The sequence below is a fragment of the Ursus arctos genome, unplaced genomic scaffold, assembly GCF_023065955.2.
Source record: "Ursus arctos isolate Adak ecotype North America unplaced genomic scaffold, UrsArc2.0 scaffold_33, whole genome shotgun sequence".
NCBI lineage: Eukaryota > Metazoa > Chordata > Mammalia > Carnivora > Ursidae > Ursus > Ursus arctos.
In genome coordinates, this window is record NW_026623019.1 from 27,293,325 (window position 1) to 27,310,249 (window position 16,925).

Consider the following 16,925-nt stretch of genomic DNA (forward strand, 5'->3'; position numbering starts at 1 on the left):
TTCGCTTGTAAAATAGTTTTATAATCAAGATGCTACATTGAGGCACAAATGACTAAGTGGGTGGATGGCAGGATAAAGGGAAGACCACCTCGGTCAACACAGAGAACTTTGTCATCCACCCTAGGACCGCCTCCATGTGCCCCATCTGAATCAGAGCCCCCACCACACTTCATGTAGTCTTGACCTGTAGGTAACTATAAATTCAGTGCTCCGCTTCAGTCCTTATGTCAGTGTCTCACCTGTCAGTTTGGTTGTCAGAAGCTTATTTTCTAGTAGATCGCTCAGGAAGTGCATGAGAATAATACTCCCTGAGATTCCTGTTGGTAACAGTTTGTGCCCTTCATACTTCAGAGTCATTTTTGACAGATATAAAATCATTGACTCGCACTTTCTTTTCTGTAGTATATTAAATATGAGGCTTCATTTTCTTTTGGCATGAAGTGTCATATCACATGTTCTTCTTCCCCCTTGACGCCCAAAGAATTTCTTTTCATTATTGTCCAGTAAGTTTACTAGATTACATTTGAATGTTTGTCTTAGTTCAAATTGCTAGTTGCATTCATTTGAGGTCCACCTTCATGACCTAATTATCTCCCAAAGGTCCAACCTTCAGATACCATCACTCTAGGGATTGGGGCTTTAACATATGCATTTTGGAGAGACACAAACATTCAATCCATAGCAGTGTTGGTTATTCTGGGTCAGTGTTGTCATAATATCGTTTCAATTTGGTTTTTATTTCAGGAAAGCTTTCTTGTACTAGTATTTTTAGTTACTTTTTCTATCCCTTTGATTTGGCTTTCTTCTTCAGACACTCCTGTTACTCAAGTATTCAATTTTCTTTGCCTGTCTTCAGTATTTGTCACATCGTCTCAACTCCTTTGTCATTTCTTTTTGCTTTTGAAAAATATCTTTCCATTTTTCTTAAAGCATTAGTTGTTGTTTGTTCCCTCTTATGTTCCTGCAGTTTAATCTTCATTTCTGACTTTTTTTTAAATTGGTAAATCTTTCCTGAGTCCTGTCTACCCATTTCTGAGTTATTCTATTTCTGACTTATGTTGTTGGTTCCTGTATCTTACCATTTTCTTAATGTCTTTTACCTCGTTTTGAAATCAGTTACAATTTTAATCTGCTTTGTGAGCACATGTTTATGGCATGTTTTCATTCTGCTGCTTATTCTTTTTTCTCATAATAATTTTTGTGAGATTTGACCCTCTTGCTCATTTTTATAGAAATTATTTTCCCTGAATTTTTTAAGTGAGGCAGAGTTTAGGAAATTTTTTCTAATGTCACAAAGATCCATATCTGTTTTTTTGTACAGTGCTCAAAACTATGGTGGGATTTCCTGCCTCTATCTGTACCCACTGCTTTGCTTTAGACCTTCTCTTTCCCTCATTCCTAATCTTCCTATCCTGTTCTTTGTCACTCCCTCCCAGCAGTTTTTCTTCATTATGTGGCCCTCAACTGGGAGCCCTGGTGGGTCAGCTTGGAGAGCTCCTAAGAGCTAGTTTGCTTCATTCTCTCAGGCCTTCTTATCGTAAGCCCCCTGCACTCATTCAGCGTCGGAGAGTGGAAAACCTTCCCAGATTCAGCTACTCAGCTCCAAGTGGCCCACTGTGCTCTCCAGGGCATACCTGCTGGCTCTTCTAGGCTCTTCTGTTCTCAGATCCATCACATGCCACCCTGTTGCTTCCTTCACCCACACCCTGATGCTGTGCACAGTGTAGCTATTGGTGGATTGTCCCCATCTATTGTATTTTATTGTTCATGGGGGAGTGTCTTGTTATCTTAATTTGTTGTATGTGTTGTCTGTGGCCTTTTGTTTTGCTCACTTATTGCTGGCTGTTTTATATAACGATGCAGAGATTGAAAAATTCCTTCCACCACCATCTGCTGAGAATCTGTTTAATGATTTTAAGAGTTAGCATTGCTTTTAAAAGTATCTGACTCATTCCCAAAAAAAGAACTATGCGAAAGAAGCCGATATATAAGCAAGGATAGTTTGATATAGGAACTTTAATCATTGTGTTTGACTTATTTACGTATCAAGCTTTCTTTTGTGGTTATTCAAAAGTTCATTATGATATATATTTTGATACCCTTGTAACTAAGTACTGGACTAGCCTTTGGTTTGTGTGCTGTAATTAGATTTAGGCTGGAGGAATTGTTGCATAAACTGTTCTTTAAAAGATCAGCTGAGATTTGTTTTTGTTTTTTACTGTGTAAGAGATGTCAGTAGTGTGGAACTAATGCTATTTTGAATAATACATAAAACATGTCATCAAAATTAAGAAAAATCTGAGTAAATTTTCTACCAGAAGAATCCTTGATCCTTCTAGATGTTTAAAACTGTTGCCGTACACACTACCTGGTATTTTGAGATATAAGGAGAATATTATCTTGGTTGTTCTTTTTGTTATTTAACATCTTGTTTTCTCCCGGTTGTCAGTTTTGGTTGAGAGAGGTTCAGGACTGAAACAGCACAAGTGTTGAAGGTCATAATTAAGGTTCATTGCCAGAGATGCTTGGGGGAGCTTTTACAGACCTCAGTTCTAGCCTTCTCTTTTATGACCACAATTTAAAAGTAAATTATAGGTGCCTAGAAGCAAAGCAATAAAAAATGTAGCCATTTTTTAGACTTCTTTCAGATAAAGGCTGTAAGTTAATTTTTTTCATTTCCTAAAAAGCTCCCAATCTTGACATTCTCTGGGCATATGTACAAAAAAAGACAAAATACAAACAAACTGAACAAAGCCAACCAAACGAAACTCCCTGGTCATAAACCCCATGCTCCCACTCCATTGCTGTAATCAAGTACATGTTTAAAGGAACAGATAGATGAGGCCAGCACTGCTGTTTAAATCAGTAAACAATTTTTTTTTAAACCAGTAGAAACAACAAATCCATAGAGATGACCCTTCACTGTGATTTCTTCCTTAGCCCAAACCCTCATTTCAGGTTTAAAATCTAAAGATTGTTATCTAATCTCAAAAGTTCTCATATTAATGAGAAGGAAAAGTCATTTCCAAGTTAACCTAGACCAGTATATTTGAACTCTTTTAGTTTTTTTTTAAAAATAGGATATTGTGATGTTACCATACAAACTCAATGTTTTTCTTGAGGATTAAGAATAAAACAAGCATGACTTCTTTTTTAGTGTATTGCTGATAATTTTTAAAGTGTACACGGAACCATATTGCTTCACAACGAAACATCACTTAATAAACACCAATTGCCTCCCAGATGGTGTTCAGGAAGTGGCTTATATTCACTCCAACCAGACCGTGATTGGATCCAGCAAAGCTGAAAATCATATGAGCCGGTGGGCAGCACGGGATGTGTTTGAATTGAAGCAGTTTTCCCAGCTTCCCGCCAATGTAGCTGTTTGCACTTCTAAGGTAAGAGAACATAAGGTCCTGACATCTTTAGTATTTAGAACTTACTCAGTATGACCTTCTCTAGAATACTCCCACAAAAGTGGCTACTAAGACTATAAGTGACATACAAACAAGAGTAAAAAACAAAATGCCGTTTGGAGCACTGTTGTCACTAAAAATGTTCTATATTAAAAGGCACATCTATATTTAAATGCCTAATAATGTTGAGTTGCTTAACAGTTCCCCTTAATAAAAGTTTGCCAAAAAAATGAGAAATCTGAGAGAATCATGCAGTTAATAAATCAGAATCAAAACCACTTCCGCTCATATAGAAAAGGGAAGTGTATGATTAGAGTTCCTTCAGAATTTTTCATCTAACATGAAGGTACACATGAAAACTAACTTCATATAGAATTTATATATATATATATATATATATATATATTTTTTTTAGAGAGAGAAAGAGTGCACATGGGGATGAGCAGGGGTGGGGGGCTGAGGGGCAGAGGCGGGAGAGAGAGAGACGCTTAAGCAGACTCCACGCCCAGCATGGAGTCCAATGTAGGGCCCTATCTCATGACCCTGAAATCATGACCTGAGCCAAAATCAAGAGTTGGACACTTAACCAGCTGAGCCACTGAGGTGCCTGTAGAATTTATATTTTTAGCAAAAGGATTCATATAATGTTAAAAGTAATAAAAACTTCCTATGTGCTTTTCTTGTTTAAAATTGCCGTTGTATAAAAATAAGGCTTTAGGTGAATGTGGTATTTTATTTACACATAGTCACTTTCCTCAAATGTTTTAAAAAATGTTTTCTTCTCTTTGGCTTAATATTCTTTATTCCTAAGAGCTGAGTGTCTGAGGAAAAGTTTTTCTACCACTTTATGTGTAGGAGTTAAAACCGGGTACTGTATGTAACAATGATACTTTGTTTCTAGTGAGTACTACTTTTAAGAATGAAAGGGGGAGAATGCCTCTGAACTGTCAAGCTGTCTTTATTTATTTGTACCTCCTCTGGTTCCACAAAGGATTTGGATTGTCCTAACAATACAATCAGAATACAAAATGAAATTCAGAAACAAGGAAAATATAAACTAAACTAGAAGTTCAGGACTGAGAGAAAGTTAAATGTAGATATAGGACCTAGATATTTTTTAAATGACAAATTTGATTGAGTTTCCTGGTAGACAAAACAAAGGAAGTAAACAACTTATTTGGTGTTTTCTCAACTACTGCATTTGGAAACGTGTGTGGGCACTTTGGGTGGTCACAGTGACTGAGTGCCCAAGTGGCATTAATGTCTAAAGTCCAGGGATACTAAACGGCTGCTGTGGGGGAGAGGGGACCATCCCACATGCCAAGAATTGTTCTGCTCAAAATGCCATAACACCCTGCTGAGGAACACTGAGCTAAATTGTTGTCCTTAAGGAAAAGAAAGAGAAAAAAATGCTAGCTCTTCTAAGGAGGAAGAAAGCTCTTCCTAGCGCTTCATTTGAGGGAAATTTGTCACCTGGGATTTTAAATGGTGACTACTGAATGATCTAGTGAGCAGTCCGCTGTCTTCCAATATCCTTAGAAAGGCTGTGCTTTTAGCATTTTTCATTGTAATCCAAAAGCACAGTGCCACAGTATAACACGTGAAAGCGTTCTTCCATGACCCACATGTGCTGCCTTCTTATGTTCTCATTCGATCTAGGAATACACCATATCTCAACCAACACTGTAGAGAGCAATTTCTATAGTTTGTCTACCTTGCAGGAGCTATCTGAAAAAGGTAGGCAGAAATATATTGGGTTTGCCAGAAATTTGCTATTATTAGAATGAAGAGCCTATCAAAATCTCTTAAATAGACAGCTAGTTTTTTCTTAGGGTATTATTTATTTAACCATGCCCCCTTTTTTTTAACCATGCCCTTATCCAAACAAACAAATATTAATGTGAAAACATCAGATAATTTGACAAACCCCTGTAGTAGATGTTAATGAAATGATTTAACTGGATATCGGTTGTTGGTTTATTTAAATATTTCTCAGAAAAGAAATTTGCAGCCTCATGTAATTCCTCCCAAAATGGGCCTGAGAAGCAACCACCTAAATATAAAAGAAATAAAACATCCCTTTGGAACCTTCTTAAGGCAAGTTGTAAAAATGAAAATGCTAGAAATCTACTTTGCCCTTAATTGGGCTGAGGACCAGGGGCAAGGGAGTTCCTTTATGCTTACATTAACAATCCCAGTAATTCTCAATACTTTAGCCCCAACATTCTTGAGGTAGACAGCACAATCTCATCAGAAACTTTGTCTCTTCACAGTGATTTTTGGAGTGAGGGACATTTCTTACCAAGAAACAAGTTGAAATGTTCATCCCCTAGGATTTCTGATATGCCCTTTGAGGCTGTATGTCTCCCCATCACACACAGACCAACTTAGTAAACCTTTTTCAGGGTGTATGAAGAAATGTGTTGTTTAATGACTAAATCATAGTGGGTGTAAAATATTCAGGGAAGTTTTAAAGCCACTAAGCAGGAGGTCCAATTCCATGCCACCAATGCTCTCAGGCCAAGAACAGTCTGTACAAACATGCTCATCTCAGCAGCCAACTTCTTTAAATCAATACTTGATACAGTAAAATTCCAACAGAATAAGATTCAGATTTTACCTCTACCATTTAAAACATCAGGTTAATAATATGGCTGTGATTTCTTGGAAGTTATAATCGATTAGCTATATACCAAAATCACTAGGGACAGTACACGACTCCGCATTAATAAAGAAAAGACTTACTTATTATAAGAAAATCAGAATTTTCAAAATAGATAGTGATCTTATATATTTATGATGTTCTCAGTTTTCCACCAACATCAAAAACTGAAACTACTGGGGGTTTTTTTGACATAAAACTACAACTCCTGAGACATGTCTCATGCTTTCCTCCTTTTAGTTTGGTTAGTAATAAAGAACTTATATACTGCGTTTCATTTTCAGTTTGTTGAACTGTGTAGTCTTCCAGGGGCAGAAGGCATTTTGATAGTTCTAACCAGCCTACGGCATGAACTCTACTCAGAATTTCAGTTTCGATTCTAACTCTACCTCATACTTCCTATGTGACCTCTGTGCCTCAATTTCTTTGGGTTTAAAATACAAAATAATTATACTTCTTACCTCAAAAAGTTGTTGTGAAGACTAAATGAGGTAAAACACTCTGGACGGTACCCGACACAAAGTAAGCGCTCAGTGAGAAATAAGTATTGTCACCACTGGGCAGGACTAATGTCGGGTCTCTAATTCCCCTGGAAGGTGGGGATCAATGAGGAAGAATAAGCCGTAATTGTATGCAACCATATTTAGTTATAAATAAAAGGATGGGTGTTATTAGCGGATCTGGGGCTTTGGACTCCCTTAAAAAGAAAAACAAGAATATGGTGGAGTATCTTTCAAAATTTTATATGTGACTACTGAGTTTTTGCTTATGAAAATAGACAGCCACTCAGTACTTTATAATTTATATTAGTTTATTTTAGATATTCTGTATTAGAATTGGAGATATTAGTAACTTTTCTATGTAAAACTGATAGATTTACTTTGTTTTGATTCATCAATTGAACTCACTGCTCTTAATTCAAGATATCTCCATAGCTGCTGACAGACATTCAAACGAGTGAGACATCACTCTGCCATCAGACTAGTCCTTTCGTTATTATCTCTGTATATCATATTCTTGGTTCTCGTCATTATAAGTCTTCTGGAAACTAAATACCTCAGTAACGTCAGGGAGATGGAATGATGGTAAGGATTTCTGAAGATACTTTTTAAAATATTATTTTACATAGATGAGATATTGATATTTCAAAGCCATCTCACAGGAGTTCTAAGAAAAAAAATTCACAGTCATGTGGTCAAAATTACTTAAACACCTTTAATGAGTAAATCACTGAAACACACCATCCTCTTTGGTTAGAGATATACATGTCACTCACAGAGAGTTGTAGTGCGTTGGTGGCAATAATGTGTGGTGGCATAGTGAATTTGCAGTTTTGAAAAAAATTAAAAATGGTCATGGGAAGAAAAGAGAATAAACTAAGGTAAAGGGAAACAAAGCAAGGTGAAAGCAGAGACGCAGCCATAGTGTCAGAAAATATCTGCAAACCTCTTGCTTCTAAAGTCTCCAAAAATCCCCAGACCTCCCACCTACAGTACAGTATCTTTCATCTTGGGGCCCACATCCAGAATCTTTATTACTGAGAATTCTTCTGAGTGCTTCTTGTCTGTCACCAAAGTTTTATTAGAGACCTTTATTTGTGTTTGAAAAGATTGTGTATGCGTGTGTGTGTGCGCGCGTGCTTGCGTGTGGTCTGTGTGTGTGTGTGTCTGTGTGTCTGAAGCCAGATGCAGATGTGTTGTCTCACTTCCTGAGAAAATGAAACAAATCCTATTTATTTGTATGAAGGCAACACACAATTAACAGTGGTCACAATATGCAAGTATTTCACTTTCCAAGGACTACGATAGTTGAATCTAAGTAAGAGCTTTTAACTAAATTGCAAAGGAATATACTAAATGGAAAAGTTACAAAACAGAAGTAATGTACACCACAATCCTAGATAAACTCCTATGGTCCTTCAGAGTTTCTCAGTCCTTTTGATGTAATTTTGATGTAATTACTGAACCTGCTTTTCCAATTCAACAGTATATTAAAAGGCCTAAAATACACTATCTTTTTCATGTTTCCTTTGGTTTCTTAAAGTTTATACTTTTTGTAAATTAATTTCTATTTATGTAACATTTTATAGATGTCTCAAATGAAAGCCTGTCTCTCCTAAAATAAATTTCTAATCAAACTCAGTGATTTAATAATACAAACTTTATAAAATAAGAACTCATTTTGCCTTAAATCGTAGTTAGATACTTCAGAGGCGTTTCTGAAGACAGCTTATCTCAAAAGATGACATGTCTGATAACAAGAGGGAAAATCTGTGTGATTTGGGTTTAAACTCAGACCAGAAAGAAATGTTTTTAAGCATCTGAAAGGACTGATAATACCTTTATTAGAGTTAATTTGTTCTTTTAACGTATGGAAGTATGTCACAGAATTTAGCTATACCTGTTGGTGATGTGGGGCCTCATTTTTTCACTCAACTGCATGTTTTCAACTTAAGTATACTTAAAGTTTTCTGAAAAGAAATGTACAAAGACAGCATTCAATTAAGGATTAATCACTATGGCAACTGAGACATGGTGACCAAGAGGAGGGGATGTATTCTCCCCTCCGTTTCCTGCCAGCTGTCATAGTCAACCTCTGTGCCTGAATCCACGCCAAAATATAGACTGTGACCAACTCTAAGAAACTATATCTGTATTTTTATAAATTGGTACAAGTATCAGACTATAAAAGAAGACTTAATCCCCTGAATTGGATGACAGACACTTGGCACTCTTGCCAGTGTTTGACAGAGAAATAACGGGTCGCTTTGTAGTAAAACCTGGATTAATAGTAAACCCTTCTTTATGTTATTGCAGTGTGGTGTAAATGAGAGGCCTAAGCACGCTGTCAGCCCAGGCCGGGGGAGCGTGGGGAAGGGTGCCTTTTATAACCCGTGCAGGTTTAAGCACTGTTCAGAATACTGTAAATACAAAATATTGTGTTAGTAAGAACTTCTCTTTCGTGTATTTGTATTAGATTGGCATTTTGTAGATTACTTAAAGAAAGGATTTCTATGAGCTATGCTGGATTTGATTGCAGTATGTTTATACAGCTTTTGGAGTCAGCAAGGAGGGATGGACTGTTTACAGTGAAGCAGACTTTGGGGAGATATAGCATTCCATTATCCTATTTTTCAGGACAGTGAATGGCATGATGATTTAAAGTAATCGTTCACAAATGACTGGTTTATGAAGTAGTTGAGTGAGGAAGGTTTATGGTTTCAGCATGTAACAAAATTAACTCTTACTGGGTGGGATTTCTCATGGTTTTATCATTTTTATTTCTATAACTAGATGCTAATTTTATGGTATTTATATCAGAAAGTTATTCTTTCAAGTAATTTTAGTAGAGATCAAGAATTTTAAAATTTCATGTGTATATATGTGTGTGTGTGTGTGTGTGTGTGTAATTATGTAACTAGTGTTGGCATGAAAAATTTCTATCTTTGGAACTAGGATTGATTCAGAAAGATAGTATATAATTTGTGAAGAGCACCTGTTACCTAGTCAGAGGAAGGAGAATCTGATATTAACTTTAAATGTAAACACCTAGTCCCCTCGCAGCTGGTGGCTATGAGTAGACATGACATCCTTCCTCACAGTGGCGTTACCGGGATTAATGAAGTACCATGACTGCTGAGCGTTGTGTACAAAACACATTCAGCTTCTTGCAAGAAAGACATGGAAATTACTCAAAATATAATATAAATTTTTATTGTTGTAATTATGATTATTGCTGATCAGTAAAGGCGATGAGTGAAACTCCCTCTGTTATTCTCTACAGTGTCCTAATATGATTTTTAGTGTTAACAGTATCAATAATAGCATATGTTAGAAAACCATAAAAGATGTCTGGTTCTCTAATTTTATAGATGAAGGACCCACCTTGAGCTATGGCTCATTTGTCGTGAAGCATTCTATAGAAAAAATACATTTGAAAGGAATTATAAACTAATGAACTGGACTGACAAAAATAATCTTTGCTTATGGGGAAGTAGTTGGATTCTGACTCTTCTCCTAGCTGGTCATTGTTCCAATTGCATAGAAGATAGATATCGCTTCTTAAAATAATTTCTCCATTTAGAATAGTTGGAAGACTCCAAATAGTTATAAAGTACTATTTCTTCAAATAATGCTTTCTCATTAACAATATAAAAGCTTAGAGATATAAGATCTCATTGAACTCTGATTGACTCTACCTGGTGACTTTAAGAAAGTTAAACACTTAACAGCCCTTTTCAAATTATATTTTATCCCGCGGTGAAAACCGTGGTATCAATTGGACATGGTCACTTAATGGAAACACCTATTGCCTTGTCATCTGAGAATCCTGTTTCTACACATATGAATTCTGAATTTTTATAGGATGAATAAAGCAAAATTATAAGACTAGAGAATCCCAGTATTTCAGAATTTGGAGAATTCTTGGAGACTATTTAATGCAAATGTATTATTTTTACTGATTTTAAAATGTATTATTTTACTGATTTTTGTCATCCATTGGCCATAGTGATGGAATAGGAAACGCACTCAAGAAGGGAGAACATGGGTAACGGTGTCAGAAAAAATATCCCTACCCACGCGTGACTTTATGGGCTTTCCTCATCTAGCAATAACACATCTAAACAGTCACTCTGGGCCTTAATTTCTGTCTTCCAGAGTTCTCTGAAATGTCTTTTTGTGTTGCTTTTCCGTGGCACCCAAGGCCTCTCTCAGTTTGGCCCTAGCCTGCTTTTCCAGTCTCATTCTGAGACACTCAGTTACTGATACTCTGTATCAGGCACTGTGCTGGACACTAGGGATATAAAGATGGACAGGCTCTTCTGGTCAGCCTTCAGCTTATGAACCAGTCTCCAAGCACACCATGGACTTTTACCCTGCCACATCTTTGCTCCTGTGGTTCTTTTGTTTAAAATTCCATTTTGGGGCACCTGGGTGGCTCAGTCAGTTAAGCATCTTCCTTTGCCTCAGGTCATGATCCCAGGGTTCTGGGATCGAGCCCCGTATCAGGGTCCCTACTCAGCGGGGAGCCTGCTTCTCCCTCTACTTTTGCCTGCCAATCCCCGTTTGTGCTCTGTCCCTCGCTGTCAAAGAAATAAATAAAATCTTTTTAAAAATAAAATAAAATTCCATTTCATTTGTGTCTGCCTATTGAACTCCTACCTCTTGGATTGTCAATGATGGCTGTCCCCTCCGGCTTCTACGAAGCAGTATAAATGTCTTCCTCATCTTCATTTTAATGTGTGTGTGTGTGTGTGTGTGTGTGTGTGTGTGTGTGCTGTAGCACTTATCATTATAGTATGTGATATTATAGTATGTGATATTATAGTATGTCTACAGGATGCTTTCAGCTGCAAGAAATAGAATAACCCACTAGAAGTGGTCTATACGAACAGACACATGAGAAGATGCTCAACATCACTCATCATCAGGGACATGCAAATTGAAACCACAATGAGATATCACCTCACACCTGTCAGAATGGCTAAAACAAAAAAAACACAAGAAACAGCAAGTGTTGAATATGGAGAAAAAGGAACCCTTTTGCAATGTTGATGGGAATGCAAACTGGTACAGATACTATGGAAAACAGTAAGAGATTCCTTAAAAAATTAAAAAAGAAATACCCTATGATCCAGTAATTCCACTACTGGGTATTTATGCAAAGAAAGTGAAAAACGCTAATTCAAAAATATATGTCACCCCTCTGTTTATTGTAGCATTATTTCCAATAGCTGAGAGATGGAAGTAACCCAAGTGTCCATCAGTAGATGAGTGCATAAAGAAGATGTGGCGATACAATGGAATTTACTCAGCCACAAAAAAGAATGAGACCTTGCCATTTGCAACAGCATGAATAGACCTAAGGATATTATGCCAAATGAAAGAAGTCAGACAGAGAAAGACAAATACCATATGACTTAACGTATATGCAGAATCTAAAAAATAAAACAAGTGAATAAATAAACAAAAAGCAGAAACAGACCCATAAATACAGAGGACAATCTAATGATTGCCAGAGGGGAGAGGGGTGGGAGGCATGGGCAAAATGGGTGAAGGGGAGTGAGAGATTCAGGCCTCCAGCTGTGGAGTGAGCAAGTCACAGGGATAAAAGGTGCAGCATAGAGAATACAGTCAGTGGTCTTGTAATAGTGCTAAATGGTGACAGGTGGTAGCTACACTTGTGATGAGCCTAGCATAACACATAGACTTGTCAAATCACTTGCAACTAATGTAACATTGTACATCAACTCTACTTCAATAGAGATTAATTAATTGATTCATAAAAGTAGTCTATACAATGGACCATTGAACTAATTCACATAACAGCAAGTCTGTTGGGGACTCTTTTCAGGTTTAGTGCTATAACCCAGTGACATTGTAAGAATTCAGGCTTTCTCATTTTCTGCCCCACTATCCTTAGTAAACGTTTCGTCCCTGGGCCTTTTGCCTCATCTTGCAGAATGACTACTTCCACATCTCAAGAACTCATTTTCTCATACAAATGTATCCGAAGACAGAAAGGTGTGGTTCTTTCCACATTTGTCTCCCTTTATTGGGGAGAACAGTCTTTCTCACAAAACATGCCTAGCTTGCCTAATCTCAGTTTATCCCCCCAAAAAACTGAGAGAGCAATCCACCTTCCCTGAGCACATCTGTAAGAGAACTCCACTTCTGTTCAGACAACAAAGAGTAGCAGTGGCTGTTGGTAGGCCATCAGCAATGCTTGCCACAGTATTCCTGGTTAGCTTGTGAAACTCTTTTGTGTTAGGAACTAATCTTACTCTTTTATTCCCAGGAGTTAGAACAGTACCTGGTACATAGATATTCAATCAGAGCTTACTAATTTTAACTGAATTTCTGGTAGATACTAAATAAAGCCTTCTCAAAGCAATTCTACAAATAAAAAATGTGAGTTTTAATATAAGCATGAATTCTTGTGTGGTGGATTGGCTTTAGGCAGGATAAATAGGCTTGAACTGTGGTCCTTGATCTAATATGAAATTTGTGACACTTTTGCAAATTTCCTATGGAATTTGTGATATTTTTACAGATTTCCTGATGAGAATAATATCTCTGTTAACATAACCAGAGTCAGTTCTCACAGATTTTATGTCAAGATTGTTGGCAAGTTGATATTTTATTTTACAGTTATCATCATCTCGTAGCCAAGTTACTATCAGAATCAACTTTCAATTAATCTGTAAACAATTTTCATGACTCTGGCAGCAACTGCTTAAAAAATGGAATTAGAAAGACATGTCCTACTTTTATTCAGTATTTAAGGTTACGCTGTTACTGTTGCCAGGTGAAGTAATGAATACCTTAAAAGGAAGAACTTTTTGTTTTTGGTAAATTGTCTTCCAAAAATTTTTCTTACTTGTGTTATGTTTGTGTAAGTTTATATTCATCCAACATCCATTTATTGAAAGTCTGTTGGGTACATGACTCGGGACTATCCCTCTCCCCCCTCCTCTCTCTCTCTCTCTCTCTCTCTCTCTCTATATATATATATATATACACACACACACACATACACACACATATATATCCATCTATATGGATGGATATCTATATCTATCTATATATCTATATCTATATATCTATATATCTATATATATCCATCTATATATCTATATATCTATAGATGGATATATATGTATATGTATATGTATGGTTGTTCTCTGTTAGAGGCATGTATAGATCCAGTTACATAGGTAAGATCTAAGCAATCAAAGTGGTTTCCAATAGTACAGGGGCCCTACCTATTCAAAGAGAACCCCTTGATTTTGTTCTGTTCCTTTGGTGTGTGAAATTAGGATTTTTGTTGTACATGCAACATTGTTGCTGCTTGGCTTGGTACGCTGTATGTGATTACATAAAATCTTAAGGTAGATTCCATTTATATAATAAAGCCATCAAATGAGAAATTGAAATAGCAATGCAAGAAAAAAAAAGTATGCAAGGAAAGTCTCATGAATCTGGACCTTCAGGCCTGGGTAGAACGATGCTGGGTTGAGGAAGTTTGGCTCCAGAAGTGAATATCATGGTGTGTTTGGCAGTGGTGAGAAGACTAGCCTAACCAGGCCAGCCTATACTGGACATCAGGAAGAGTAAGACTGCCTTGCTTTTGAAAGGCCTTGCATGTAGAGCAATAATCAAAAGATGTTAAACTGACCTGAACAGACCGAAATGTTAGAGTTTATACTCTGACAAGTAACTTTCAACATGTGCAGAATATCTAACCATTCCCTGGTGACGAAGGCCAAGAGCCAGGCCTGGAGCTGGTAATCATTATTCTAGACGGAACGACTCTTCTATTTTCCCTCAATAAGGCGGGGGCCTTTTCCTGTGTGTGGACATAAAGCTGGGTGAAACCAAAAGCCACTCTCGATCATCCTGGTCCGTTTCCAGCATGGAGGTATCAAGTATGTGCTGAATGAAGCCGTTTCAGTTTCTGGTGAATGAGCGGTTCTCAAAAGTGTGGTTCATGGAATGGACCCCTAAGATATTTGAGACTCTTTCAGGGGTCTGCAAGGTCAGAACTATTTTTAGAATATTTCTAAGTACCCTTTTCACTTGTTAACATTTGTACAAATGGTGCAAAGGCGCTGGTGAGAAAACTGAGGGCAGCTTAGCACGAGTCAAGCAGTGGCCCCGAATGGTACCTAGTGGCCTTTGGATTCTGTACCACCACATATTTGCAGGAAAAGAAAACTAGCTTCTCTGATAAATATTCTTGATGAATTTATATCCTTGATAAAAATGGCTAATTTTATCAAATCTCAACCTTTATACTCATCTTTTTTTCTATTCTGTTTGATAAAATAGGAAGTGTACATAAGCACTTGTATAATTGAGCTGGAAACTGAATTAGCCACTTTTTTATAAAACATCATTTGTACTTGACAAACTGGTTATTTAAATTTGCATATTTGGTAGGTAATTTCTTGAAAATGAACCTAGTGAGTTTTATACTTCAAGGAAAACAACGGGCAGTACGTGTTGCCAGAAATAAAAGTCAAGCTTTCGAGTGAAAACTAAAATGTTGAAAAACCATGACCATGACACTTTCTATATACTTAAAGATTTTTTTTCTGATGCAGTAGGTGATGATAACAACAAACATGGTTTTCCGGTGTTGTACAATTGAATGTTTCAACATTTTGAAGATCTGCATAGCTCAGTTAATCGATATTTCCAAATGACCACGGAATGATACCACAAAATCATGCTGAGGAAAAAAATCCAGCCAAAGTACAAGATATACCAGTGTAATTTAATTTTAACAATATAAAAAATTTACTGATACGGTTTCAGATTTTACATGAAACTTACCTTAATTGAGTTTTGATACAGTATCAAAAAAGAATATCTACAGTTATCTGAAAAGGCTATTAAAATATTCTTCCCTTTTCTATGTAAGTATCTATATGATACTGATTTTCTTGGTATACTCCAACCAAAAGAACCTTGTTGCAACAGATTGAATGCAGAAGCCAGATATGAGAATCCAGCTGTGTTTTATGAATCCAGATATTAAAGACATTTACAGAAATGTAAAACATGACCACTCATGGAGCCTGGGTGGCTCAGTCAGTTAAGTGTCTGCCTATGGCTTAGGTCATGATCCCAGAGTCCTGGGATCCAGTCATGCATCAGGCTCCCTGCCCAAATAGTCTTCGGAGAAAGTTTTACAGTTATGTAATGAATATGTATAAAGATTCAAAATTGTGTCAGGGCTACAAGATTCTAAGGACCTATTCGTTACCACTTTCTGGAGATCCTATAAGAACTGGTAGAATTGTGAATTTTAAATATGAAGAGAGTGATGGGAGTCCCTGATCCAGATTCCTACGCCCTGGATCCTGACCCCCAAATCACTCATTTTCTCCCAGGGTAATGAGGCTGAAAAAGATACAAAAACTTTCAAGTTTCCCCTGAACCCTAGGGCCTGAGGTGCTGAATCCAGTGTTCCAGCTGCTACTCCAGAAGCCCCCAGACCCTGCTCTAGCCTTTGTGTGCAGGAGGTAATAAGGGAATTTATGCCCCGACCACGCTGCCATGGAGGACTGGGGGTATTCGTGAACACTCCCTTTTACTGCTCCGCAGATTTTGGTGATTGCCACTGTCTGACCTGGCCTTTTCCACACATGACTGCTGTGGCAATGCCTTCAGGGTCACAGAGCCCAAGGAGATGGGGCTTTTATATTTCTTTTTGTAGTGTGTGCTCCACAGTGTTCACCTGCTCTCCCAAGGCCGTCACTTTGTTCTTTCAGATAGATGGATCTGTCGGACAGTGAGAAATGGACTCTTGTGGATAAAAAAGGAACATAGGCACAGGACAGCCAATATAAAGTTGTCCTGTGGTGACTCACCTAGAAAGCAAAGCACTATTATATATAGATATATAGATACAGATAGAGGTATATAGATAGAGATGTAGCTGGGTTGTAACTATTATTTCTTCCAGGAAGAAAGTAGAACAATAACAAAAAAGATTTTGGATTTGCATCTAAGTTGTTTTTTTCAAATTTGAGTGTCATTTTTAAACGTGCAGAAAATTTGACTTTAGTTTTTATTTGCGGTTGGTCCTCTAAACAGCTGGCTTTTCTCCAGAGGAGGAGTAAAGACAACTCAGGGCTCAAGTTGCTTTAGGCTTTCCTGAATATTGAAAAACTACATTTACAGTAATATTGCCTACCTCCAGGCAAAAATCTTGAAGGATTACTTTAAGGATAGGAGCTTTTTCACACTTGTACAAAGATCCTTAAAAGTTTTTGTCCTTTTAGAAACTCAGATGCCGTTGAATGAATGTATTTACATGTGCTGTATGTTTTTACAGTA

At 37.1% G+C, this 16,925-nt stretch overlaps 1 protein-coding gene across 4 annotated transcripts in view; it reads left to right on the plus strand.

The window, feature by feature from the left end:
* ERCC6L2 (ERCC excision repair 6 like 2) overlaps positions 1-16,925 on the plus strand; it is a 147,906-nt gene that overhangs the window by 113,833 nt on the left and 17,148 nt on the right. For all 4 annotated transcript variants that reach the window (XM_048218348.2, XM_057305535.1, XM_026518837.4 and 1 more), the window contains one exon: positions 3,244-3,398. In XM_048218348.2, coding sequence (XP_048074305.1) covers positions 3,244-3,398 — 155 coding nt within the window. The remainder of the gene's footprint in view (positions 1-3,243; positions 3,399-16,925) is intronic.